General features: G+C 42.9%; 1 protein-coding gene across 3 annotated transcripts in view; it reads right to left on the bottom strand.

The window, feature by feature from the left end:
• Nucleotides 1-13,986, bottom strand: part of LOC137426413 (uncharacterized) — a 96,574-nt gene extending 82,588 nt beyond the window's left edge. For 2 of the 3 annotated variants that reach the window (XM_068114961.2, XM_068114969.2), the window contains exons 1-2: nucleotides 13,923-13,986; nucleotides 3,343-3,565 (exon numbers count right to left, since the gene is read on the bottom strand). In XM_068114961.2, coding sequence (XP_067971062.2) covers nucleotides 3,343-3,553 — 211 coding nt within the window. In that variant the 5' untranslated portion in view covers nucleotides 3,554-3,565; nucleotides 13,923-13,986. Of the gene's footprint in view, nucleotides 1-3,342; nucleotides 3,566-9,558; nucleotides 9,642-13,922 lie in introns of all 3 variants that reach the window. The other variant, XM_068114962.2, reaches the window with a different exon arrangement.
• Nucleotides 13,987-21,935: the final 7,949 nt, after the last annotated feature.

Genomic DNA, 21,935 nt, shown 5'->3' with positions numbered 1-21,935 from the left:
GCCGAACTTGGAAGGATGACAGACTGAATCAACCCCCCAGCGTTAATTCTACGATCGACCGGGATTCTAACTCAGGATCCTAGGATCCCAAGCCAGCACCCTAACCGCTAAGCCAACACCAGGCTATATATACATTACTACGTTTATATATCTATATATATATATATATTATGTTTGTGGGGGGTAAATTAAAGGATCCCATAGTAAAAAGTAGGATTGTATAACTATAGCATGGACCCCGGATGTGTCGGAGAAATCTCGGTGTACTTAAGTTAGGGATACTGTAGCTTAAGATTGTTTATGTGTACAATGTTTATACGAGGGGTGAAGCAGTGATAATTAGTTTGGGATTAAGGTTAGTTTGCCCCAGTATGTGATTTTCCCTCTGTAATTTACCTAACATTTTACACTTGCCATGGCCGGCCATTAAAACCTCCATTTGACAACAACAACGACCGACAGAACCCGAGCAGAGCCGATCGGCAAGTAAGCCCCACCCACATGAACATTTATGGCAAAAGACCACGACCCCAGAGTGTACAATTGGCGTGGAAGAAAGAGCCGGCAGGCCATACCACTGAAGGCCGTGATTGGCCGAGAGGGCAGGGGGGTGACGACAGAGCGAGAAGCTGCTCGAGACATTGGTGAAAAAGTCACTCTCTCTTTGTTTTTGACGAGAAGGCTTGGCCATTTTGTGCGGGCTGAGGAGAGGGTTTCTGCTGTGACGATTGAAAAGGAGTTTCAATTATTGTTTCCTCGCAAAGAAGCTGAAAGCCGCGTGTGCTTCCCCAGACAGTGGAGAGAAAGGCGGCCGTCTCGTCTGCTCGCCTCACCACCCTTGGTGCCTTTGGCACCATATTGTGCACTCTGGCGCAAGAGAACTGAGCCATTGCGCCACTCTCCATGAAGAGGGCCACTTGAGGCCAAAGCTGAGTGCCAGCCGGCTAAAGGGATTTTATTTTATTTTTCCTTTCCCCTGTGTGTCCGTTTGTGAGTCACTGTGTAGAGGTACCTGAGTTAGAATTTTAGTTTTACCTCAGCCTTCATTTTCATTCTTTGATTTATTTTTATTAAATCATTATTGTTGAATTGACTTTCGTATTTACTTGTTTGTGGTTTTGGAATAAACCCGTGTGTTCTGTTTAGGTAAACGCTCCGCCTTTCTTCATCCCGCGCGCGACCAAAATACCGCCATTTTTGGGACTGCTCGGGAGTAAAACTGTCTCGGCTATTCGTCCAATGCTGGTCTTATTTAGCTACGGACTGGACAATATATACATGTACAATGCCACCTAAGGCAATGGCACCCAATATCAACATACATGTCCTTCAGTGTAGTTATTTCCATAGTGTAAGGTCAGAGTAGTCCCTTCCCCTGGTATAGTGCGTTGGTATGTGATATAAATTGTTGGTGAAGGGTCAGAGAGGTTTGTTCCCTTTTCTCTCCATTTCCTAGTGGTTAATTTTAAATTTGATACGAGCTCTGTAGCGTGCTTTGCAACGCTGGCGCTAATTTCTATATTGCGCACCAACAGCTGGTTTGAATCGCGTGCCAGAACCCAACGGTCATTTTCCTTTATCCCCCCATAATCTTCTTTTACACGACCCCATAAGTACATAACATTTTTCACAACCCCCCCCCCCCCCCCCACCCCCAATAATTAACACACTTTTATTTACACTTGGGTTTTGTTCACGCGGTAATTTCCATTGAATGAAAATATTGTATACGCCATTGAATGCCACCTGACCCGACAACCTCACCTCTCCACCCACCACAACCATTGCTACAACACCAAGGATTGCTCACCTTCCTCATCATCATAACCTCCTCTACCCGACCATGGTTGCGTGCCGCAGCCTGAAGGCGCGGCAAGGATAATGCAGCAGTGGCGGCTAGTGCTTTCATTCGCCGGATTTTGTTACACTTCAGAACAGACAGGCGCTAATCGGCCATTAGCGTCCTCTGGACATGTAATCACTGCATCTCTCTTTACAAACAATTACGTGCTCCCAGTATTCTCCCCATATGGAGAACATGTCACTAGCTCCAAGCCATGTTAATAATATCAGAGCTGTGTTCCATGCTGAAGCAAAAGGACCTTCTGATGAAGATCGGGTGCAGAGGTCTGGCGAGGGCGGGGCTAAGCGGGGATGCGCCAATCAGCATCCCGGATTACACCAAGAGACTATTTGATCCGATATTTATTTGGCCCCGCTCTAGCCAAGGGATTTATAGAAGCGCCACAGGTGAAATCTCACTCTCTCTACTTGTGCGTTTGAATTGGTTTTGGTTCTCGGTGAGCGCATTGGTTCTCGGTGCTTGTCCTGTCCTTCAAGGGTGGACGATCTGGACTCGAGGGGTGGCACTCATGTTGGCGGATTGGAGCTGCGAGCCGAAGAGGTGGACGGACGGACAGAGCGCATGGTCAGGTGCATGTTAGAGCCAAAGCAAAGCCACGCGACACTTATCGTTTAAGCTCTCACACCGTAGGCTATCATCTCACACTTTCTTTTCTTAGCTTTCTTAGTACAGAATTGTTCTACTGAAATTATGAGCTCAACTTTGAGAGCAATCCCCACTGATAACGCACCTTCACAGATTCTCTCGCACCACACGCATTTACATGTATGACACGCACGACACCCTACACCCTCTACGCCTCAATGCACCATAGACAGGACAGTATTTCTTTCCTGTGACCCCCCTCCTTTAGCGTTTCGGGTGCAGAAGCACATCTGCCCCTGTCTGGTAAGCACGAAGCAGTTGACTTTCGTACTTTTTCTATCTCCGGTTATTTTCTCCCTCCATAGATGGTCTGATGGGTACCCTGTATTGTGCATATCCGGTAGGTAAAGCAGAGGATTAAGTCGTCATCTCGTCCATTTCCTTTGCTTTGTAAATATCGCTGCACCCTTCATTGCTTGCGATCACTCATACATTTTTTATCTGCATTCCCCCAGTGTTCCGTTTGTGTGCACCCTCCCCTCCCCTCCCAACTCCCTGTGAATGCTGGACGAGCAAACCATTATGCGTGAGAATCACCCCCCCCCCCCCCCACCCCCCCTTCCCACGCCTCCTGCCCCCAAGCCCTCTCCCTCCCACACTTCTCCCTGCTCTCAAATGTTGTGGTTGTGTGCTTCCCCTTCTCTCCCCATCTTGTCTTCCACTCCCTCTTTTTGTATATTTTGTTTGTCTGGTTGATTTGTTTGTGAAATAAATGTTAGCTCTTTCACGAGCCTCGATTCAGTATACAAAAAAAAAAAAAAAAAAAAAAAAGTGAAAAACCAATCAGTCATGATGATATGTAAATTGCATCACCTAATTGGTGCACTAATCACCGGTGATTGAAAATGGTTCATCTCCCTGTAAACAAAAGATGTTCTCTCCATTTTGAGTGTCTCCAGCTCGCAGCTGCTGATCTTGGACCAGTTTCTTGGCCCAGGCGTCAGCCTCAGCGGACAGCTCAAGATTGAGGCGCAGCGGAGGTGAACCGTGCATCGCTCGGCACTCATTGTGCGCTTTCAGTAGGGCTTGCTCAAACTCTGACATGGCAATTGTTACCTGCAGATAGGTACAAATATGCATTGATATTTTCAAATAAAACAACAGAACTACTAGCGTCGGTAATTGAAATATCGGCTAATTTGAATAAAATCATTCAAATACTCTCCTAGCATCATTATCAACAATGCAAACAAGGTTCAATAAACAACTGAAAATTTTTGAATTGAATCTTTTTACTTAAATTGGTCTCTTTTTCAGCTCTTTTACTGGATATCATGTAATTAAAACGCAAGTACATTTGCTGCCTTTCTGTTTTATTTACGGCAATGATAGATATACAAACTCAAAATCAAACACAATAAGATTTTTTTTTTAAATTTAAACGAGTCACAGAAGTTCATTGTTGCAGTTCCATGCTGTTGAGAGAGGTAGCAACACCCAGCTGATTGGCATGCTGTCATTTGAAATCACAACCATGGTGACTCGGATGTTGTGGTCCACACATTTAGAAACAGGGGAAGAGGAGACGCTGTTGGCAGGGTGCAGGAATGTGAAAGTGGGTGGGGAGCTAGGGAAAGGGGTAGAGCAGGAGGGGGTGGGGGAGCGAGAGGGTGGCGTGTGGGAGAAGCTGGTAGGGGCAGGATGGGGAGAAACTGGGAGGAGGAAGGGCTGGGGATAGCTTGGAGGATGTGGGACGGGCGATAGCTGGTCGGGAACAGGGCTGAGGATAGCTTGGAGTGTGTGGGACGAGGGATAGCTGATCGGGGGCAGGGCTGAGGATAGCTTGGAGGATGTGGGACGGGCGATAGCTGGTCGGGAACAGGGCTGAGGATTGCTTGGAGTGTGTGGGACGAGGGATAGCTGATCGGGGGCAGGGCTGAGGATAGCTTGGAGTGTGTGGGGCGAGGGATAGCTGATCGGGGGCAGGGCTGTGGATAGCTTGGAGTGTGTGGGATGAGGGATAGCTTATCGGGGGCAGGGCTGTGGATAGCTTGGAGTGTGTCGGACGAGGGATAGCTGATCGGGGGCAGGGCTGAGGATAGCTTGGAGTGTGTGGGGCGAGGGATAGCTGATCGGGGGCAGGGCTGTGGATAGCTTGGAGTGTGTGGGACGAGGGATAGCTGATCGGGGGCGGGGCTGTGGATAGCTTGGAGTGTGTGGGATGAGGGATACCTGATCGGGGACAGGGCTGACGATAGCTTGGAGTGTGTGGGATGAGGGATACCTGATCGGGGGCGGGGCTGTGGATAGCTTGGAGTGTGTGGGATGAGGGATACCTGATCGGGGACAGGGCTGAGGATAGCTTGGAGCGTGTGGGGCGAGGGATAGCTGATCGGGGACAGGGCTGAGGATAGCTTGGAGCGTGTGGGGTGAGGGATAGCTGATTGGGGACAGGGCTGAGGATAGCTTGGAGCATGTGGGACGAGGGATAGCTGATCGGGGACAGGGCTGAGGATAGCTTGGGCCTTGGAGTGTGTCGGATGAGGGATAGCTGATCGGAGGCAAGGCTGTGGATAGCTTGGAGCGTGTGGGATGAGGGATAGCTGATCGGGGGCAAGGCTGTGGATAGCTTGGAGCGTGTGGGACGAGGGATAGCTGATCGGGGACAGGGCTGAGGATAGCTTGGAGCGTGTGGGGCGAGGGATAGCTGATCGGGGACAGGGCTGAGGATAGCTTGGAGCATGTGGGACGAGGGATAGCTGATCGGGGACAGGGCTGAGGATAGCTTGGGCCTTGGAGTGTGTCGGATGAGGGATAGCTGATCGGGAGCAAGGCTGTGGATAGCTTGGAGCGTGTGGGACGAGGGATAGCTGATCGGGGACAGGGCTGAGGATAGCTTGGGCCTTGGAGTGTGTCGGATGAGGGATAGCTGATCGGGAGCAAGGCTGTGGATAGCTTGGAGCGTGTGGGACGAGGGATAGCTGATCGGGGACAGGGCTGTGGATAGCTTGGAGTGTGTGGGACGAGGGATAGCTGATCGGGGACAGGGCTGTGGATAGCTTGGAGTGTGTGGGACGAGGGATAGCTGATCGGGGACAGGGCTGAGGATAGCTTGGGCCTTGGAGTGTGTCGGATGAGGGATAGCTGATCGGGAGCAAGGCTGTGGATAGCTTGGAGCGTGTGGGACGAGGGATAGCTGATTGGGGGCAGGGCTGGTGATAGTTTGGAGGGTGTGGGACGAGGGATCGCTGTGAGGTGGTGGGTTGAGGGGAAGCTGGGAGGTGGTGCAGCGAGGGGGAATATGGTAGAGTGTGCGATAATGGGGAAAATAGAATAGGGTAGGATGAGGGGAAAGATGGAAGAAAGTGGTGGAGGGGAAGCTGAGAAGGAGGACATCACGTGCAGGGATGCTGACGAGGGGGATAAGAGAAGGGTGGGATTGGGAGGACATTGACATGTACGATGTGATGAGGGGGAGGGTACCAACATTGAAGGGGTTTAACACTGTTAATGGAAGGAAATTGGATTAATGGTCATGCACAGGCGACCTCTGCAAACTGCACTTCTCATGATTCCTAACTTGGATACACGAAGACGGACATAAAAGGAGGAGTGAAGTTCATGAATGGTTATTGAAGTCATGGAGGGAAGTATTGCTGTTCGAGTATGTAAGGGTGGACAGTTGATGGACCAAGTGTTTGCGAGTAACACAGGTTTGGGAAATAAACCTTGTAACGGAGAGAAAAAGACGAATGGATTGTGATGAAGAAGAACATGTGACTATTCCTGATGGAGAAATGAGCAAGGTGAAGCATTTTGATATATTGTACACCGCACCTTTCCTATGCCATCTCCAGGTTCTGCATAACGTTATTGCCGGGCACCGAAGGGGGCTTGGCAGTGACGCACACTGAAAGGGAGTACTCAGTTTTCACTATGGTTGTTATCTTGCTTTCTTTCTTTCTTGTTTGTTTGTTTGTTTGTTTGTTTGTCCGAGCGATATCTCAGCCATCCTTTGAGCTAGGAAGCTGAAATTTCGGCACAATAGTGAGGAAGTACTTTGTCAAAAATTGTATTTTTTGTTTTTTTGATTAATCAATTAATTGATGAGTTATTTTATTATTAGCGATTAATTAAGTACTTATTTATTTCCTTTCTCTTCTGGCCATTATCTCAGGCACCTTTTGAATTAGGAAGATGATATTTGGACATGCCAATGACAGTGATTTGGCTGTAAAATATATTTTTGATTTATTGATTAATCAATTAATCGAATAATTAAAAAATTATTCGATTAATGACTTTTTTTTTTTTTGTTACAGATTCTGATGAAATGGTGATGGTTTATGTGTTCTATTAGCGAATTGATTAATTATTATTTTTTAGATTATTATTTATTTATTTTCATTATTAATTATTTAATTATTTTATTTCTCATCTGGGCAATATCTCGGGCACCTTTTGACCTAGGAAGCTGATATTTGGACATGACAATGACCAAGTGATCTGGCTGTAAAGGCTATTTTTGATTTATTGATTAATTAATTAATCGATAAATTATTTAATTATTCGATGAATGACTTAATTAATTAATTTTTTTAAAGTTACAGATTCGGATGAAATGGTGGTGGTTTATGTATTCTATTAGCCAATTGATTAACTATTAAAAATTTTTTTGATGATTATATCTATTTATTTTCATTATTAATTATTTATTTATTTTATTTCTCATCTGGGCAATATCTCAGGCACCTTTTGAGCTCGGAAGCTAATATTTGGACATGACAGTGACCAAGTGATGTGGCTATAAATGATATTTTTGATTTATTGATTAATCATTTAATCGATTAATTATTCATCGATTAATAAATTAATTATTAAATTTTTTATGAACGACTTTTTAAATTACATTTCTAAAAGATACATCTTCGGATGAAGCACTAGTGGTTTAGTTATGATATTAGCCAATTGATTAAGAAAATATTTTATGATTATCTTTAATTGATTTTAATTATGCAATTAATCAATCAATTATTGTACACCTCTCCATCCCAATGCAGCCTCTATGAGTTCCACTGCGGTATTGCCGGGCGCCATAGGCGCCCCGCCAATGCCGCGCTGTAGGATATTTAATTATTTGGCATGGGGGGCGGTGTACTTTGAATGTATCTGTACTTGTTATTATAAGCTTTTAAAATAAGCACTTTAAGAATACAATTTTGAGTTATTGAGAAAAGGAAGGGATGATACACAACGAATAAAGGGAGGAAATACACGCAGAACTAGAACGGCACTCGGTGGAGCGCAAACCTCCACCATGTTGAAAAGTTTACTTTTTGTATCCCACTGATAAGTTTATCTGGATTCAGACCTGAACCAAAATCCAATCGGCTTGTTCTTGTCACCTAACCCAATCATCCACCTAGTTTTGTCATAATCCGTCCACAACCTTTTGAGATATCATGCTATAAATCGTTTTTGGCCCAATCACTCAATGGTGCAGAATCACTTTGAAATTTAAAGAAAACTCTCGGGTCCGGATGTGGATCTTCACCAAAATCGAATCATTTCTTTCTTGTCATCCACCCAAGCTGTCCACCAAGGTTCGTCTTAATCCATCCAATACCTTTTTGAGATACCACAGACAGAAAGACAGAAAGACAGACAAACAGACAACCATGGGTGAAAACATAACCATAAAAACATAACCTTCGGTGGCAAAGGTAATGAGCTTGTGATTTTTTTTTTTGTTGTGAAATTAAAATTGAAGCAAGGAGGGGTATAAGATAAAGTTGAGGAAGCCAATCGGACAACACTTGGGAAAAAAGGTGAAATAAGGCATTCTGTGTTTGAGCAGAAACAGAGTTTGCCCAATGACTACCTGAGGGCTTGGCGAGTCGGCTCGACACTGACAGAGGCACAAATTCGACAATACATGACAACAAGGTGTGATTAAACATGGAAAATTGGACAAAACAAAACAGCAACATGGAAACAGAGAGATAACATAAGAAGACATTACGGATCTGGTTTATTGTTTAGTTGTTTCACATGAACTTTCGGATTGTTTAGTTTTTTCATGGAAACTTTCGGATTGTTTAGTTTTTTCATGAAAACTTTCGAATTGTTTAGTTTTTTCATGAAAACTTTCGGATTGTTTAGTTTTTTCATGGAAACTTTCGGATTGTTTAGTTTTTTCATGAAAACTTTCGAATTGTTTAGTTTTTTCATGAAAACTTTCGGATTGTTTAGTTTTTTCATGAAAACTTTCGAATTGTTTTGTTTTTTTCATGAAAACTTTCGGATTGTTTAGTTTTTTCATGAAAACTTTCGAATTGTTTTGTTTTTTTCATGAAAACTTTCGGATTGTTTAGTTTTTTCATGAAAACTTTTGAATTGTTTAGTTTTTTTTCATGAAAACTTTCGGATTGTTTAGTTTTTCATGAAAACTTTTGGATTGTTTAGTTATTTCATGAAAACTTTTGGATTGTTTAGTTATTTCATGAGAGTCTTGCTGTATAGAAAAACAGGGAAGATTATTTTCAAAATGAATATACCTGGACTGCAATTGGCTGCTGCCTAGCACTTGTAAATCAAACTTTTTAATTAGCCCACAAGATCATATTCACTTGCCTAGACATGCAAAAGAGTTTATGAAAACGAGATCAGTATACTAATCAATGTCAATCTGGAAAACCAGGTGTGTAGAGCAATGCGAATTCAAAATGGAGCATGGTATCGCTACATAACATGGTAGAGACATGAAGTTTGGGGTACTCGAGGGCATTGCATCAGAGGCATGGCCGCACCCTCAGCCAATGGTGCTACTCCACAGCCTTGTGCTGCATACAAAAGAAGAGTGCAGATGTACCGTATTTAACTATTTATTTAATTCCACTACACCACCCTGTTATATATATATTATAAATACAGGTGTGCAGAAGCATTTCAGGATTTTGGAGGGGGGGTGTAGGAGAAGCAAAAATTATATTTTAAACCATGAAAAGAGCATTTCACCTGGTATAAGGGCAAATCATACTCCAAAAAAAAAGGTAACTTTTCACTATGAAAAACGGGCACCCATTATATTATGTAAAAAACGGTTTTACCTCATATAAAGACGTTTCTCTGCTCACACCTTTCTACCACACCTTTCTCTGCTCAAACAAACACGTCCGTTTTCTCAGGTGCGCTTTGGGGGCAGGGGGAGAGGTCATTTTTCCGATCAAAATTCTACGTCAGCAAGAATTATAATAATATTAACAATACTAATCCCAAACCCACGCCCTTTACCCCACTCCCCCGCCCCCGCCCCATACCCTGCTGGCCGCTCCCGGAGGGAATGGGGTCTTTCTGGTATCAGAAATATGCAGATAATACAATATTTATGTCTTTCTTCAGGATTAATTATGAAGGAGATTGTAAAAACAAAATCTTCAAAAAGAAAGTGCTATATTTAATATATATATATATATATGTATTTAATAAAATTTCACAATATTTGAAAATACTTTATTTACTAGAGCTAGTTTAGAGCTAATATATGAAAGACTAATAATAAATAAGTTTTTTTGATAAAGATAATTCTACTTACAGATATGCCGTGCCTATAAATGTATTTTAAAAATAAGGATTCATAACAACTTACATATTGATTTCTTTATTATCATATTCATGTGCAATCGTTTGTTTTGTTTGAAACGGCAAGTTTGACACCTGTTGAGGAACTCTTATGGCTGGTCTCCTTGCTTTTCTCTCCTTATCTATCTGAATGCCTCACTCGTTTATCACTGGTGTGTTTTGATATGCAATGTCGCTTTCTTTAAACTGCAATACCTATATCATCATCATCATTGTTGGCTTATTACCATTATCTAGTATATGGTTCCAGAAGCCTATGGTTCTTGCTGGTCCTGACTTCTCTGTTTCTGCCTCTCCCCTAGAAATGTAATATTATTATTAGGGTACCAATCCTTACAGGCTGCTGCCCTATTGATGTCCTTCTGTTTATTATTATGCTTCAGCCACGGTAGCCATTTTTTGAGTTGATTCCCATTTATATTCATTTTCTCTGCAACCGCTTGAGTGATTGACACGAAATTTTCAACATCAGAGCGACTACTCATGTAGAATTTTTAATGTTAATTATAACGTCATAGGGTATGTGGTTTGGCAGCCATGTTGTAAACAAAGGGAAAAATTTGGACCTTTTTCTCGAAAACCGCTCCACGGGAAAAAGTGAAACTTGGCACATGTCAGGCACTCCCCTCATTATGATGTGCTTTCATTACGATGTCATAATTCTATATGTGGAATGCTTTATCTGATCAGTATGAAAATTATTCAGGGTGATCGAATGATAAATTCGTTAAGATAATTAAATTGATAACGTCTTCGGTCATGTGATTTGGCAGCCACATTGGATTGAAAATAGAAACCTTTGAAAACCTTCTTCTCCAGAATGGCTCAGTAGATTGATGGGAAACTTCATGCGCATGATCTACTAGCCTGGAGGAATATAGGGTATAGATTTTAACATCATAGGTCACATGGTGTGGCAGCCATATATTTTTGAAGAATAAACATTTTTAAATCTTCTTCTCTAGAATGGCTGGACCGATCGAGGTGAAATTCACACATATTTTCCACAAGCGTTGGGGATACCAGGGTGTTCACGAAAACATCATAGGTCACATGGTCTGACAACCATATTGGATAAAATAAGAATCTTAAAAAAATATTTCTCTTGAACCACCATCGATCGATTTGAAACTTCGCATGTATGATTTGGTTGTCATGGGGAATATATGTTTAAAATGTAATCATGATCGGTCACATGACCTGGCAGCCAATTTTTTTTTTTTTTTTGAAGAATAAGCCTTACTATTTCATCTTCTCCAGAATAGCTTACTAGATTGATATTGAACTTCGGACAGATGATCAATGAGTCTTTGGGAATATAGTTTGATAATTTAAATGTCGTAGGTCACATGGTCTAGCAGCCATTTGAAAAATAATATTTTGAATTTGGTTTTTTTTTCAATTGAATGTTTTTAATTCAATTCTGAATTCATTTTGATGAAGATAAATTTTAAATTCAGTTTGATAAAGAGGTCATGGGTCACATATCCGATCAAACAAGGATTGTATCAAAGTGGGGTTGTATCAAAGCGAGGTATGTTGTATAGCCCAACGCCCCTCTCCCAACTCTCTGACGCCCACTCCTTCACTCCCACTTTGTGCTTCAACTCTTCAACCCCAAAAGCCTACCCAAATATATTCCCCACCCCAAAATCCAATAATTCTCCCTCTCTCCCTACCTCCTCCAATTTCCTCTTCCCCCAACTCAAAGCAGGGTTGTATCAAGGCGGGAAGGTGGTCATAACTGCCTGCAGTTATAAAGTGGCACAATCTAGTTATTAATACTCTTATTATTAATATTATTATTATTACCATTGAAATTATTAGTAACTGAAATTATACTTTATTTTACTGCTGTTTCCCCCTTTCATTTCTCTTTTGCACATTTTCAGCAATTCACAGGGAAAACTAGAACGGCACCAAGTAGAACGCATACCTCCGCCAGGCTGAACAGTTTATGGTTTCTATCCCACTGATAAGCCGGATCTGGATTCGGACCCGAACCAAAAATCGAATCGGCTTGTTTGTGTCACCGAACCAACTCGTCCACCTATTTTAGTCGTAACTCGTCCATAACGTTTTGAGACATTGTGCTATATGTCGGTTTTTGCCCCATCGCTCAATGGTGAAGAATCACTTCTGAAAATTAAATAATTCTCGTATCCGAAACCATATTCATATCTTCACCAAAATCGAATCATTTTGTCCTTGTCACATACGCTACCTCGCCGCAAAATTTCGTCCGAATCCGTCCACAGGTTTTTGAGATATCTTGTTCACAAACAGACAACCAGACAAACAAATAGATGGGTGAAAACATAACCTCCATGCACCTTCGGTGTTTCCGAAGGAAACTTATAAATAGGAAGAAGCCAGTTGGTCCAGCTTGCCTGTGCTGCAACCAGACCCATATTAACTTGTGAATTTACTTATTCCCTACATATTAACTCAATTAATCCAACTAAATTAACATCCACATTATTTTATAATTATCATTATTTTATAATTATCTTAAATGTCCAATTCACCTAAAGGCAGGGAATTTATCTAAGGTATAAAAATGGCTGACTCTTTCAACAGATACCATAGGATACCACAATTGAAAGACGAACCCTGAGATCGAACCCTTTACTCCACTCTCTGCCGCTCCATTCCTCATCCCTCAGATCGGCAGAGGCTGCAGCCTCCTCACTCTCTGCAGACCTGGACAAAATCACAAACTGGTCAAACAAGTGGAACATGTCTTTCAATCCTGACAAATCTCACACCCTCGCTTTGTCTCTCTGAAAAGACCGAATGGAAAACCCTTCCATCCACTTTCTGAATAATCCTCTCGAAGGAGTTCTGTCACTCAAGCTTTTGGGTCTCACTATCTGCCATGATCTTTCCTGGGAAAACCACATTTCAAATCTGGCCTCCAAAGCCAGTCGCCGACTGGGCATCCTCCGTCGTGCGAAGTCCTTCCTTGGCACACCTGAGCTCCTCACCACATACAAGGCTTTCATCCACAGCTCAATGGAGTACTGTTCTCCCCTCTGGGCCGGTCCTCCTGCCTCACACCTAGCTCGTCTTCACGCTGTTGAAACCAAAGCATTCAGAATCATTGGAATCTCCCGCGATGAAGCTAACTCTGAGGGCCTCTCACTCACTCACCACAGGCAGGTTGATGGTCTTTCTGTCTTCTACCGACTCCTCTCTGGCCTAGCTCCGCCAGCTCTGTCTGTGCTCTGTCCCCCAAATATTCCCTATTCACTAATTCGTTTCATTTGTTGAATTTCTCCATAAAAAGCATGCAATTGACGAGCAAGAAATCTGTTTTGCCTAAAGGAGAAATAAAAGAAAATGCAACTCTTGATCTATTTTGTGATGTTTGTTAATATAAAGCCTCATATACCTTTGTTCCTTCACTATGTACAGGCAAAATAATATAATGTATTGTAATTCAAAAGTGATGAGAAGAACAAAAAAAGGAAAGAACAAATGGACGGATGATTGGAGTTTGGGATCGGGAGATCTGGAGAACTGTTTTAGTCTACCACCACAAACCCCAAAGCAACTTCTTCAAAACATTCACAAACATGTAGATACACATGCCTCTGCAACTACACCCAAACATTGACACAAAAATTGGTAACTGTTTTACAACTACTGTATCCACATTTACTCACCAGGTTATCAACACCTGGAGCCCCACAAGCCAATCCAGGTCAGTTACCACAACCTATGCTTATGTACCTGAACTAAATGCTGTACACTCGTATGATATTGATACTGTATATCCGTATAATATTATTAGACAATGATAAAATGGGAAACAATATGAGACTCAAACCTCTTCCCTGGTGTAGAGCAGCGTGCACTCAAGTTGAGAAACGACAAACAGAGACGTTGTACACCTGGTATTTAAAGAATGGTGGGCGGGGGAATAAATAAAGGAGGAGGGAGGAATGATTGCGAATTTGACTGATTTGATTTGTTTTAATGAGGAATTTGACTTGTTATATTTAATTAACTTTTTAAGGCATAGCTTCTTAATCCGGGGTACCTGTACGAGACACGCGGCCCCAAAATAAATTTTATATAGAAAATAAGGGTATAACAGTATTTAAAGAAAAAAGAAGGGTTAAAATGTTTTCATTAAAAAATCACAAGGGTTAAAATGTTTTTGTTAAAAACAAAATTTTTTTTTTTTGGGATACAAGATTGAGGCTCATGTAAGAGCTAACATCAATCACACAAAAACAAACGGACACACAAAACATACAATAAAGGGAGCGGGAGACAAGATGGGGAGAGAGAGGGGAGCACACAAGTACAACAGCAGAGAACAGAGACAACGGGAGATCTGTGGGAGGGAGAGGGCTTGGGGGGAGGAGGAGGCATGGGAAGGCGGGGCGGGGGGGGGGGGTCGGAGAGGTATAACACATGGACACTGCTAGACCTTCCAGGAAAGAAGTTGGTATTTCAAAAAAAGTAGATCTGGGGGTAAATTAATGGGGGTAGAAGAGATCAAGGTTTTGGATGGGGGAAGATAAGAGATGGTGGTGAACAGCTGTTTTAAAGACCTGGAGGGAGGAGTGGGGTTGAAGGGAGAGGGGGAGTTTGTTCTAGAGGTGGGAGAAAAGAGGAATGAAGGAGTGAAGGTGAGCAGAATCTTGATTTTGGCAGTTTCACCAGAAGAAGGTTGCTGGCAGATCTTGTGCGACCTGTAGGAATATTTGTGGGACAGAGCCCAGAGAGAGCTGGGGGAGTTAGGCCAGAGAGGAGTCGGTAGAAGACAGAAAGACCACCAACCTGCCTGCGGTGAGTGAGTGAAAGGTCCTCGGAGTTAGCTTCATCGTGGGAGATTCCAATGATTCCTGAAAAATCAAATTACCAGGGTTTGGGGTTTTTAAAGTAATAATTTAGGATTTAGGTGTTCATAATTATTTTATCTTTTAAATATATTTTTATTCTTTCTTTTAAATTGTGAGATGGCTTTCCCGTGGTCGGGTGCTTACTCGGGTCCTCGAACTGCACGAAGAAATCAAGCAGTTTCTTAGAAAACAAGACGGTGGCATTGCTGACCACTGAAAATAGGGAGTTCATTTTGTCCCTGGCATACCTGGCAGATATATTCACACACCTCAACCATTTGAACACCTGCATCCAAGGAACAGGGATGAACATGATCACTGCCAGGGAAAAGGTGTCTGCCTTCATCCAAAAACTTCCAATTTGGATGCAGCGCATTGAGAATGGAAATTTTGCAAACTTTCCTCAACTTGATGAGGCTGCTCATGCGGAAAAATAACTCCATCGTGACTGAAGAGAAAGAACATTTGCAGGTGCTGATCCAGTCCTTCCAAGGATACATTCACCATGGAGAGGTTTCTATTGCACAGAGATGGATACGGGATCCATTTATTTTCAACCTGGATTCCAACCTGGATGATAGTGATATAATGAAAGATGATCTTGTTGAGCTGAAGGCCAATGAAAAAATCCGAATGGAGTTTGAATCAATGCAGTTAGACATCTTCTGGTGTGTGCACAACTCAAAACGTTCCCACAGTTAGCAGAGATAGCTCTGGAGATCCTCGTGCCATTTGCGACCACCTGTTTGTGCGAGACAGGTTTTCAACAGTCCTACACATCAAAACAAATTCCAGGAACCGTTTGGATGCAAGTGACGACATGCGTGTGGCTATTTCCAAGAAAGAACCTCATTTCAGCATCATCGATGATGAAAAACGGCAACAAAAGAGCCACAGAAATGTGTCTGTGTGTACTTTGTAGTATGTTTTTCTACGAAAGTCATTATTGTACTGTAATCTACTTCAACAAAGTGAATTTTCAGCAAACACTATGCATTATGATTGTTGTTTCCATAAATGTGTTTTTTATGTTAAAATAAAGAAACTTTATTAATCTATTATTGAAGTTTTAAGTCATTTTTGACAGGGGGGTACCGGAAAATAATATGAAAACTCAAGGGGTACGGACACTTAAAAAGGATAAAAACCACTGTTCTAAGGGTATAAGCCCTAACCTCACTCACAATGCCATGCTCTTTTGTGCATGGCACAACATGACACATCATGGCATGTTTAATGAAGCAATTTTAGGATACATTATACAAGTACACTGTATGGTGCAAATTCAGTGATGCAAATCTGGTGCGTGAGTGAAGTTCAGGTTAGGTTTCTCCTTCCAAATCCAGGGATTATGTTTGCATCATTCACAACACGAGCAGAGTACCCGCCCTATGGGCGATCTTGTTCCCAGCATGTCACACATTTTTCTGCCATCGGATATTTTCTGCTAACACAACTACTTTGACTTGGACTTCTTGTGGGAAACGACCCCGGTCCTCTTTCTCCGATGTAGACCGAGCCTCGAGTCCAGTTCTTGTCGAAGCAACAAGTTTATTGAAAAACCAAGCACAGCTGCGGAGATACATTAAGATGGTCGCCAGAGTCAATCGTGGCGCCTTCAAAACGGTCTGAATTATACTTCGAACGAGTCTTCTTTAAGTATAGTTCGGCCGTGTTCGTTATCATAATTAAATTCAAAGCAAAACATTCCTAAGAACTATGAAATCGCTGCTCATCCCTGTATGTCAACACAGAGTGAGGTGATACAATCAAGCTGTTGGTACAGAACAATACCTAGGACATGAACCACACTCCAGACGTGTTTACTTTATCTGTTGGGACGGATGCTGCTATCTCAAGAGAATGGAAAGCATGCGAGTCAACATTGGTCTGAGTCAGCAGTTGTGCCAAGTTAACAATTCATGTTCCTATATATTAAATTTCACAATTAAGTATCATTTTTTACCATTTGAATAGACCCTTGGTCTCCACATTCGGCCCTTTGTTTCTAAAGAACCATGTCGCAGAAACATTTTGATACAAGTAGAATTACAGGAGCCTCTTCGTCCTTGGCAGTGCATCTTCTTACTCCCTTTAGTGCCAGGAGCAGCTTCCAGCTCACCCTTTCCCTGGCGTAGGCATCTTGCCATCGTCAACTCCGATCGTAGATCTGAAAACGTAAAACTATGCAAAACCGAGACAAAGCTACACCCGCAATACTTAATCTAGTGGCGGTAAATTGTCGACAATCACACCCTCACTGTTGACTGAAATGACACTTGCATGATCGGCGCCATTTTGCAGTGATGCATTCTCCAACGGTTTGTTCTCCAGCTGTGCTTGCGCTGTTATAGCATATAGGAAATCCATGTCCTCCATGTCGAAAACCCCATAGGGATCTAAGATATCAAAATCACATTATTTTAGGATAAGGGGAGACATACGTGGGGAACACAACATTGGTTGGGAGTGGTTTAGGGATAAGCAATCATTGCTGCCTTGAGATTAGTCGTCCAAGTACTCGTTCGGATCGGCAGACAGGACCATAGCCTTCATTGGCGTTTCCTTCGGTTTCCCTCCTGCAAAGTCCTTTCTCACACACACAAGCACTAGAACTTTCATTATCATCATGAATAACACAATCACAATGATCACTCCTATGGCGGTTAACACCCACCTTACTATCCCCCCCCAGGATTGAAACCAAGCGGTTATCCCCAAGTCCTCACGGTTTAGCCTATCTCTGGTCAGGCCCAAGCCCACCTTCTTTATCTCGTCAATCACCGCCTGAACGTCCACCCTTGGGTCCGGAATCCAAGTGCAACATTTTCCTTCTATGATCCCACACACACCTCCCTTCTCAGCCAATAACATGTCAAAGGCTACCCGGTTTTGCATCACCATAGTCCTCATTTCAATTACTGTGTTTAGTAGTTCCTGATGAGCCTGTGCTGTTTGGTTCGCCACCTTCTCTAAGGCCAAAGACAATTTATCTAAGCGGTAACTGTTCGTTACTGTTCCATAAAAAGGGCAAAAGAAGCTCCTGCCTTCTCCCAACCGTGGCCAGCAAGAGTGGTCTGCCCGTCCTCATCCCACATGGCGTGTCTCTTATGGCGGCCTCTAGATGGTATGTCCTGTAACACTTGGCGCTTGTATCGACTCGACGAAGGGTATAAGTCCTGGACCTCTTTTGCCATTTCCAATTCAGGTGTTACTGTGGCCAGGTAGTAACGTCCTCCCCATTCATCTGGTAAATAAGGGTATGCTTTGTCTCCACACACCCACATAGCCCTGTAGGGGGGGCGGGGGGGGGATCTGGCACCCCTTTTGACATTCTAAGTCCCTCGGGCTGCCCTTGGTGGCGAAAGTAATGGCTGTTATAGTGGTGGTGTTATCTCGACGTGGTACCCTTAAGGCCATGGGACCGGTTATGTGTGCTGGTTTAATTCCTGGTATTATGTATGCACATTTGGATATTCCCATTTTAAATTTTCCCGATGCTTCCAGACAGACGACCCCCTTGATTGCTCGCACCCATACTGGTTTTGGCCTGGTGGAGGGGGAGGTTATGTGTATAGGGTTAATGAATCGTCTTTCACACTCGTGGTCCTGATTCACACCTGCCCTCTCGATTGTAGTCCTTATACAGGATGTCCCCATGGGTCCGGAACACATATCATTAAGGGAGTATGGTAGTGCGTGCATTTTGATACCCGCCCCTGAGCTCTCTGGGAAGGGCATGCAGGACCAGCATCGGTCTTGCTCATAGACCTCTGTAATTTCCCGTCTCACACCCCAGTAGGTGTTTGATTCCCCTGGTTTCAAATTCGTTATATCGCCTATATTCTATTTTTTTGTTAAAATCAATCTTTGTAGTTTCCTATTGATTGGCAGACCTCGCTTCCCATCTTGGATCATGCAATACACGGCTAGGCTAGTGGAGTTGCCAAAGGCGACCGTAAAGGCCATTGCGTAGCAACTGGGTCCCCACTGATGGCCTGGTTGTATCACCAGTGTGGAAGTGTAACTCAGTGTAACTCATTGGTTGGAACTGGTAACGAACCAAGGTACGAGCAGGTGGTCGTAAGAATGTCAGGAATGCATCTCGCCCTGTCGAAGCTGGGAGGCCTGTTGTGTAGCTTTAGCACGACCCCGGGCTAACACACATTCCCAAGCCCGTACTATTGTCTTTCATCGGGATGCAAAGAGGATGAAGCAAATTCCCAGCAGGGAGGAGCGAGTTGGTGCCAGGAAGGCGAGCAGGATGACTGAGTAACATTGCTGCGGAGAAGGGATTACGATTTCAGCGCACAGAGGATTAACTGAAGTTTGCCCATATAAACAGAAGAGACTTTGAGTCAAGGAGCACTCATCCTCAGAAGCCCTGCCCGACGGAATGAACGCGTACCACGAGTACGGCGCTGCGGAGAAGACATCGGCCACGAAAGAGGGACTATCAGGATAGAGTTACCTGGTCCATTGAGTTAAACGGTAGTTATTTGGTATTGGAATGAAGTGAACAACCAGTTAATAAAGTCTGGAACTTTGTAAACCTGTGACATCATTGGAGTCTTGAGTCTCACAACACTTCCACGACAATCTGGAGGCACCGCTGGGATTTCGAGTGGACTTCGCCAAGGTAAGCATGGCGTCTTGGGGATGGTCCATTATGAAATACGAACCTGTGTTTAATTCTGAACATGGTGGAGGATGTGTGTGTGGGGCTTCCCGCGATATAGGTAACATGCCGCGATATAGGTAACATAACGACAATCCAAGGAGTGTAAACGTATTTTCGTCACGACCGTCCGAGGTAAAAGTCACGGATGGAACGTTTTAAATGATTCTATTATTCGTGTGTTTGCGAGGATGCGTACATTATACGCTGGGTGTTAAGAGCCTTACTCTGGTCTGCAGGCAAATCGGCTCATGAAGTGCACCATGAGGCGATTTGTTTGCCGGTTCGGTAAGGTTCGGTAAGGTCCGTACACGTGTACAATCGTGTACACCCGTTTTAAATAAATAAAGAAATAATTTTTTTTCAGTTTTCCCGCCATGTCTAAAACTCGTTTGATCAACATATAAATTAATGACAGACAACGCCATCTCATGCCGGTCCAAAAATATTGTGAAAGATGGCGATTGGATGAAAATTGCATACCGACACTCCCTCACTGTCCCTCATTGTCCCTCATTTCCATTCCGGCTACCTGTCTCTCGTTCCCATTGGCGGACGCTTTGCGAGAAGCAAAGAGTTTGTGTGAACCCTCAAGCTCAACCTAAATTGAACTTGTTGGTGCAGTGGTGTTGTTTTTGTGTTTTCTCTTCTTCCGTGCTCGCAGATTTGGTTGGTACATATATTTTTATTGAAAGGTGAAAGATTTATCTGCGATTAAGCTTCAAAATATAAAAAATTGATCTGCTTGGTGTTAGTTTAAGGGCTGTTCCAAATTTATCCTGGTTAAACACCAAAATCTGTATCAAATTTTGTCCAGGTCCATCACTAAGCTTTTGAGACATTCTTCACGCTTAATGAGAGAGAGATAACACAGAGGGAGAGACAGAGAGAGAGAGACAGAGAGAGACATAGAGAGAGACATAGACAGACAGAGACATAGACAGACAGAGAGTGACAGACAGAGAGAGACATAGCCAGACAGAGAGATAGACAGACAGAGAGAACCACAGACAGAGAGATAGACAGACAGAGAGAGACAGACAGAGAGAGAGAGACAGACAGATAGAGAGAGAGACAGACAGAGAGAACCACAGACAGAGAGAGAGAGATAGACAGACAGAGAGAGAGATAGACAGAGAGAGAGACAGAGAGAGATAGACAGACAGAGAGAACCACAGACAGAGAGAGACATAGACAGACAGAGAGAGACATAGACAGACAGAGAGAGACAGACAGAGAGAGACATAGACAGACAGAGAGATAGACAGACAGAGAGAGACAGACAGAGAGAGAGACAGACAGACAGAGAGAGAGACAGACAGAGAGAACCACAGACAGAGAGAGAGAGAGATAGACAGACAGAGAGAACCACAGACAGAGAGAGAGAGATAGACAGACAGAGAGAGAGATAGACAGACAGAGAGAGACAGACAGAGAGAGAGAGACAGACAGAAAGAGAGAGAGATAGACAGAGAGAGAGACAGAGAGAGATAGACAGACAGAGAGAACCACAGATAGAGGAAGACTTTTATGGCGACATAAATACTGAGATTAAAAGATTAAATCAAGTGATGTTGCAAATGAATACAGTAGAATTAAGATAATGGCATAACGACAATGTTATGAATTGTGTCAATTACAAGATCAGTGAACTCATATCACCACGAGTGACACACTGTTAAAAAATAAAAAATAAAAAAAAAAGGGAAAAGGAAAAGTGGGGAGGAATTATGGTAATAATACATTATGCTTAATTTGTTGGTTTGGGAAAATTTTTGGTGGGAATTAGATATTCCTGTTTGTGATTGTAATCATATACAATTTATTTTCTTAGAGTAGTGCTAAAATACCTGCGCGAGTTAATTTTGAACTATATTAACCTGAAAGCAATTGTGGATGCTATTCTTAGTTTAGTAGTCAAATACATACCTGATTGAATATTACTTGTGTGACGCATATAAATGAATATAACTTTTTGAATGTTGTAAGGGAAAACAACAAATTGTTGAATGTGAAACTGTCGGAAGATATACATAATTATGCTGATTTCATGGTAAGATGTACCCTATCTGATTCAGTGTGTGTGGAAAGCAGATTCAGATGTAACTGAGCATAAGGATAAGACGAGATCACATTTGAAGGGGGTGCTAACGGAATTGGGAAGACGTTCGAGAAAGAAAATTTGTGGCTAAAAAAATGAAGTTAATCGTGGCATACACCCTCTTTCTCAAAGAATGATGAAGACATTCTCCCGTGTAACTTGGAGATGGATGCTTACCTTCACCAAGGAAATTTATGTGACCATTTGCCT

Source organism: Myxine glutinosa, chromosome 1 (assembly GCF_964187855.1).
Source record: "Myxine glutinosa chromosome 1, kmMyxGlut1.1, whole genome shotgun sequence".
In the NCBI taxonomy this organism is placed as follows: Eukaryota; Metazoa; Chordata; class Myxini; order Myxiniformes; family Myxinidae; genus Myxine; species Myxine glutinosa.
Note: the sequence above shows the minus strand (reverse complement) of the source record. Positions and strands in the feature narration are given on the sequence as shown.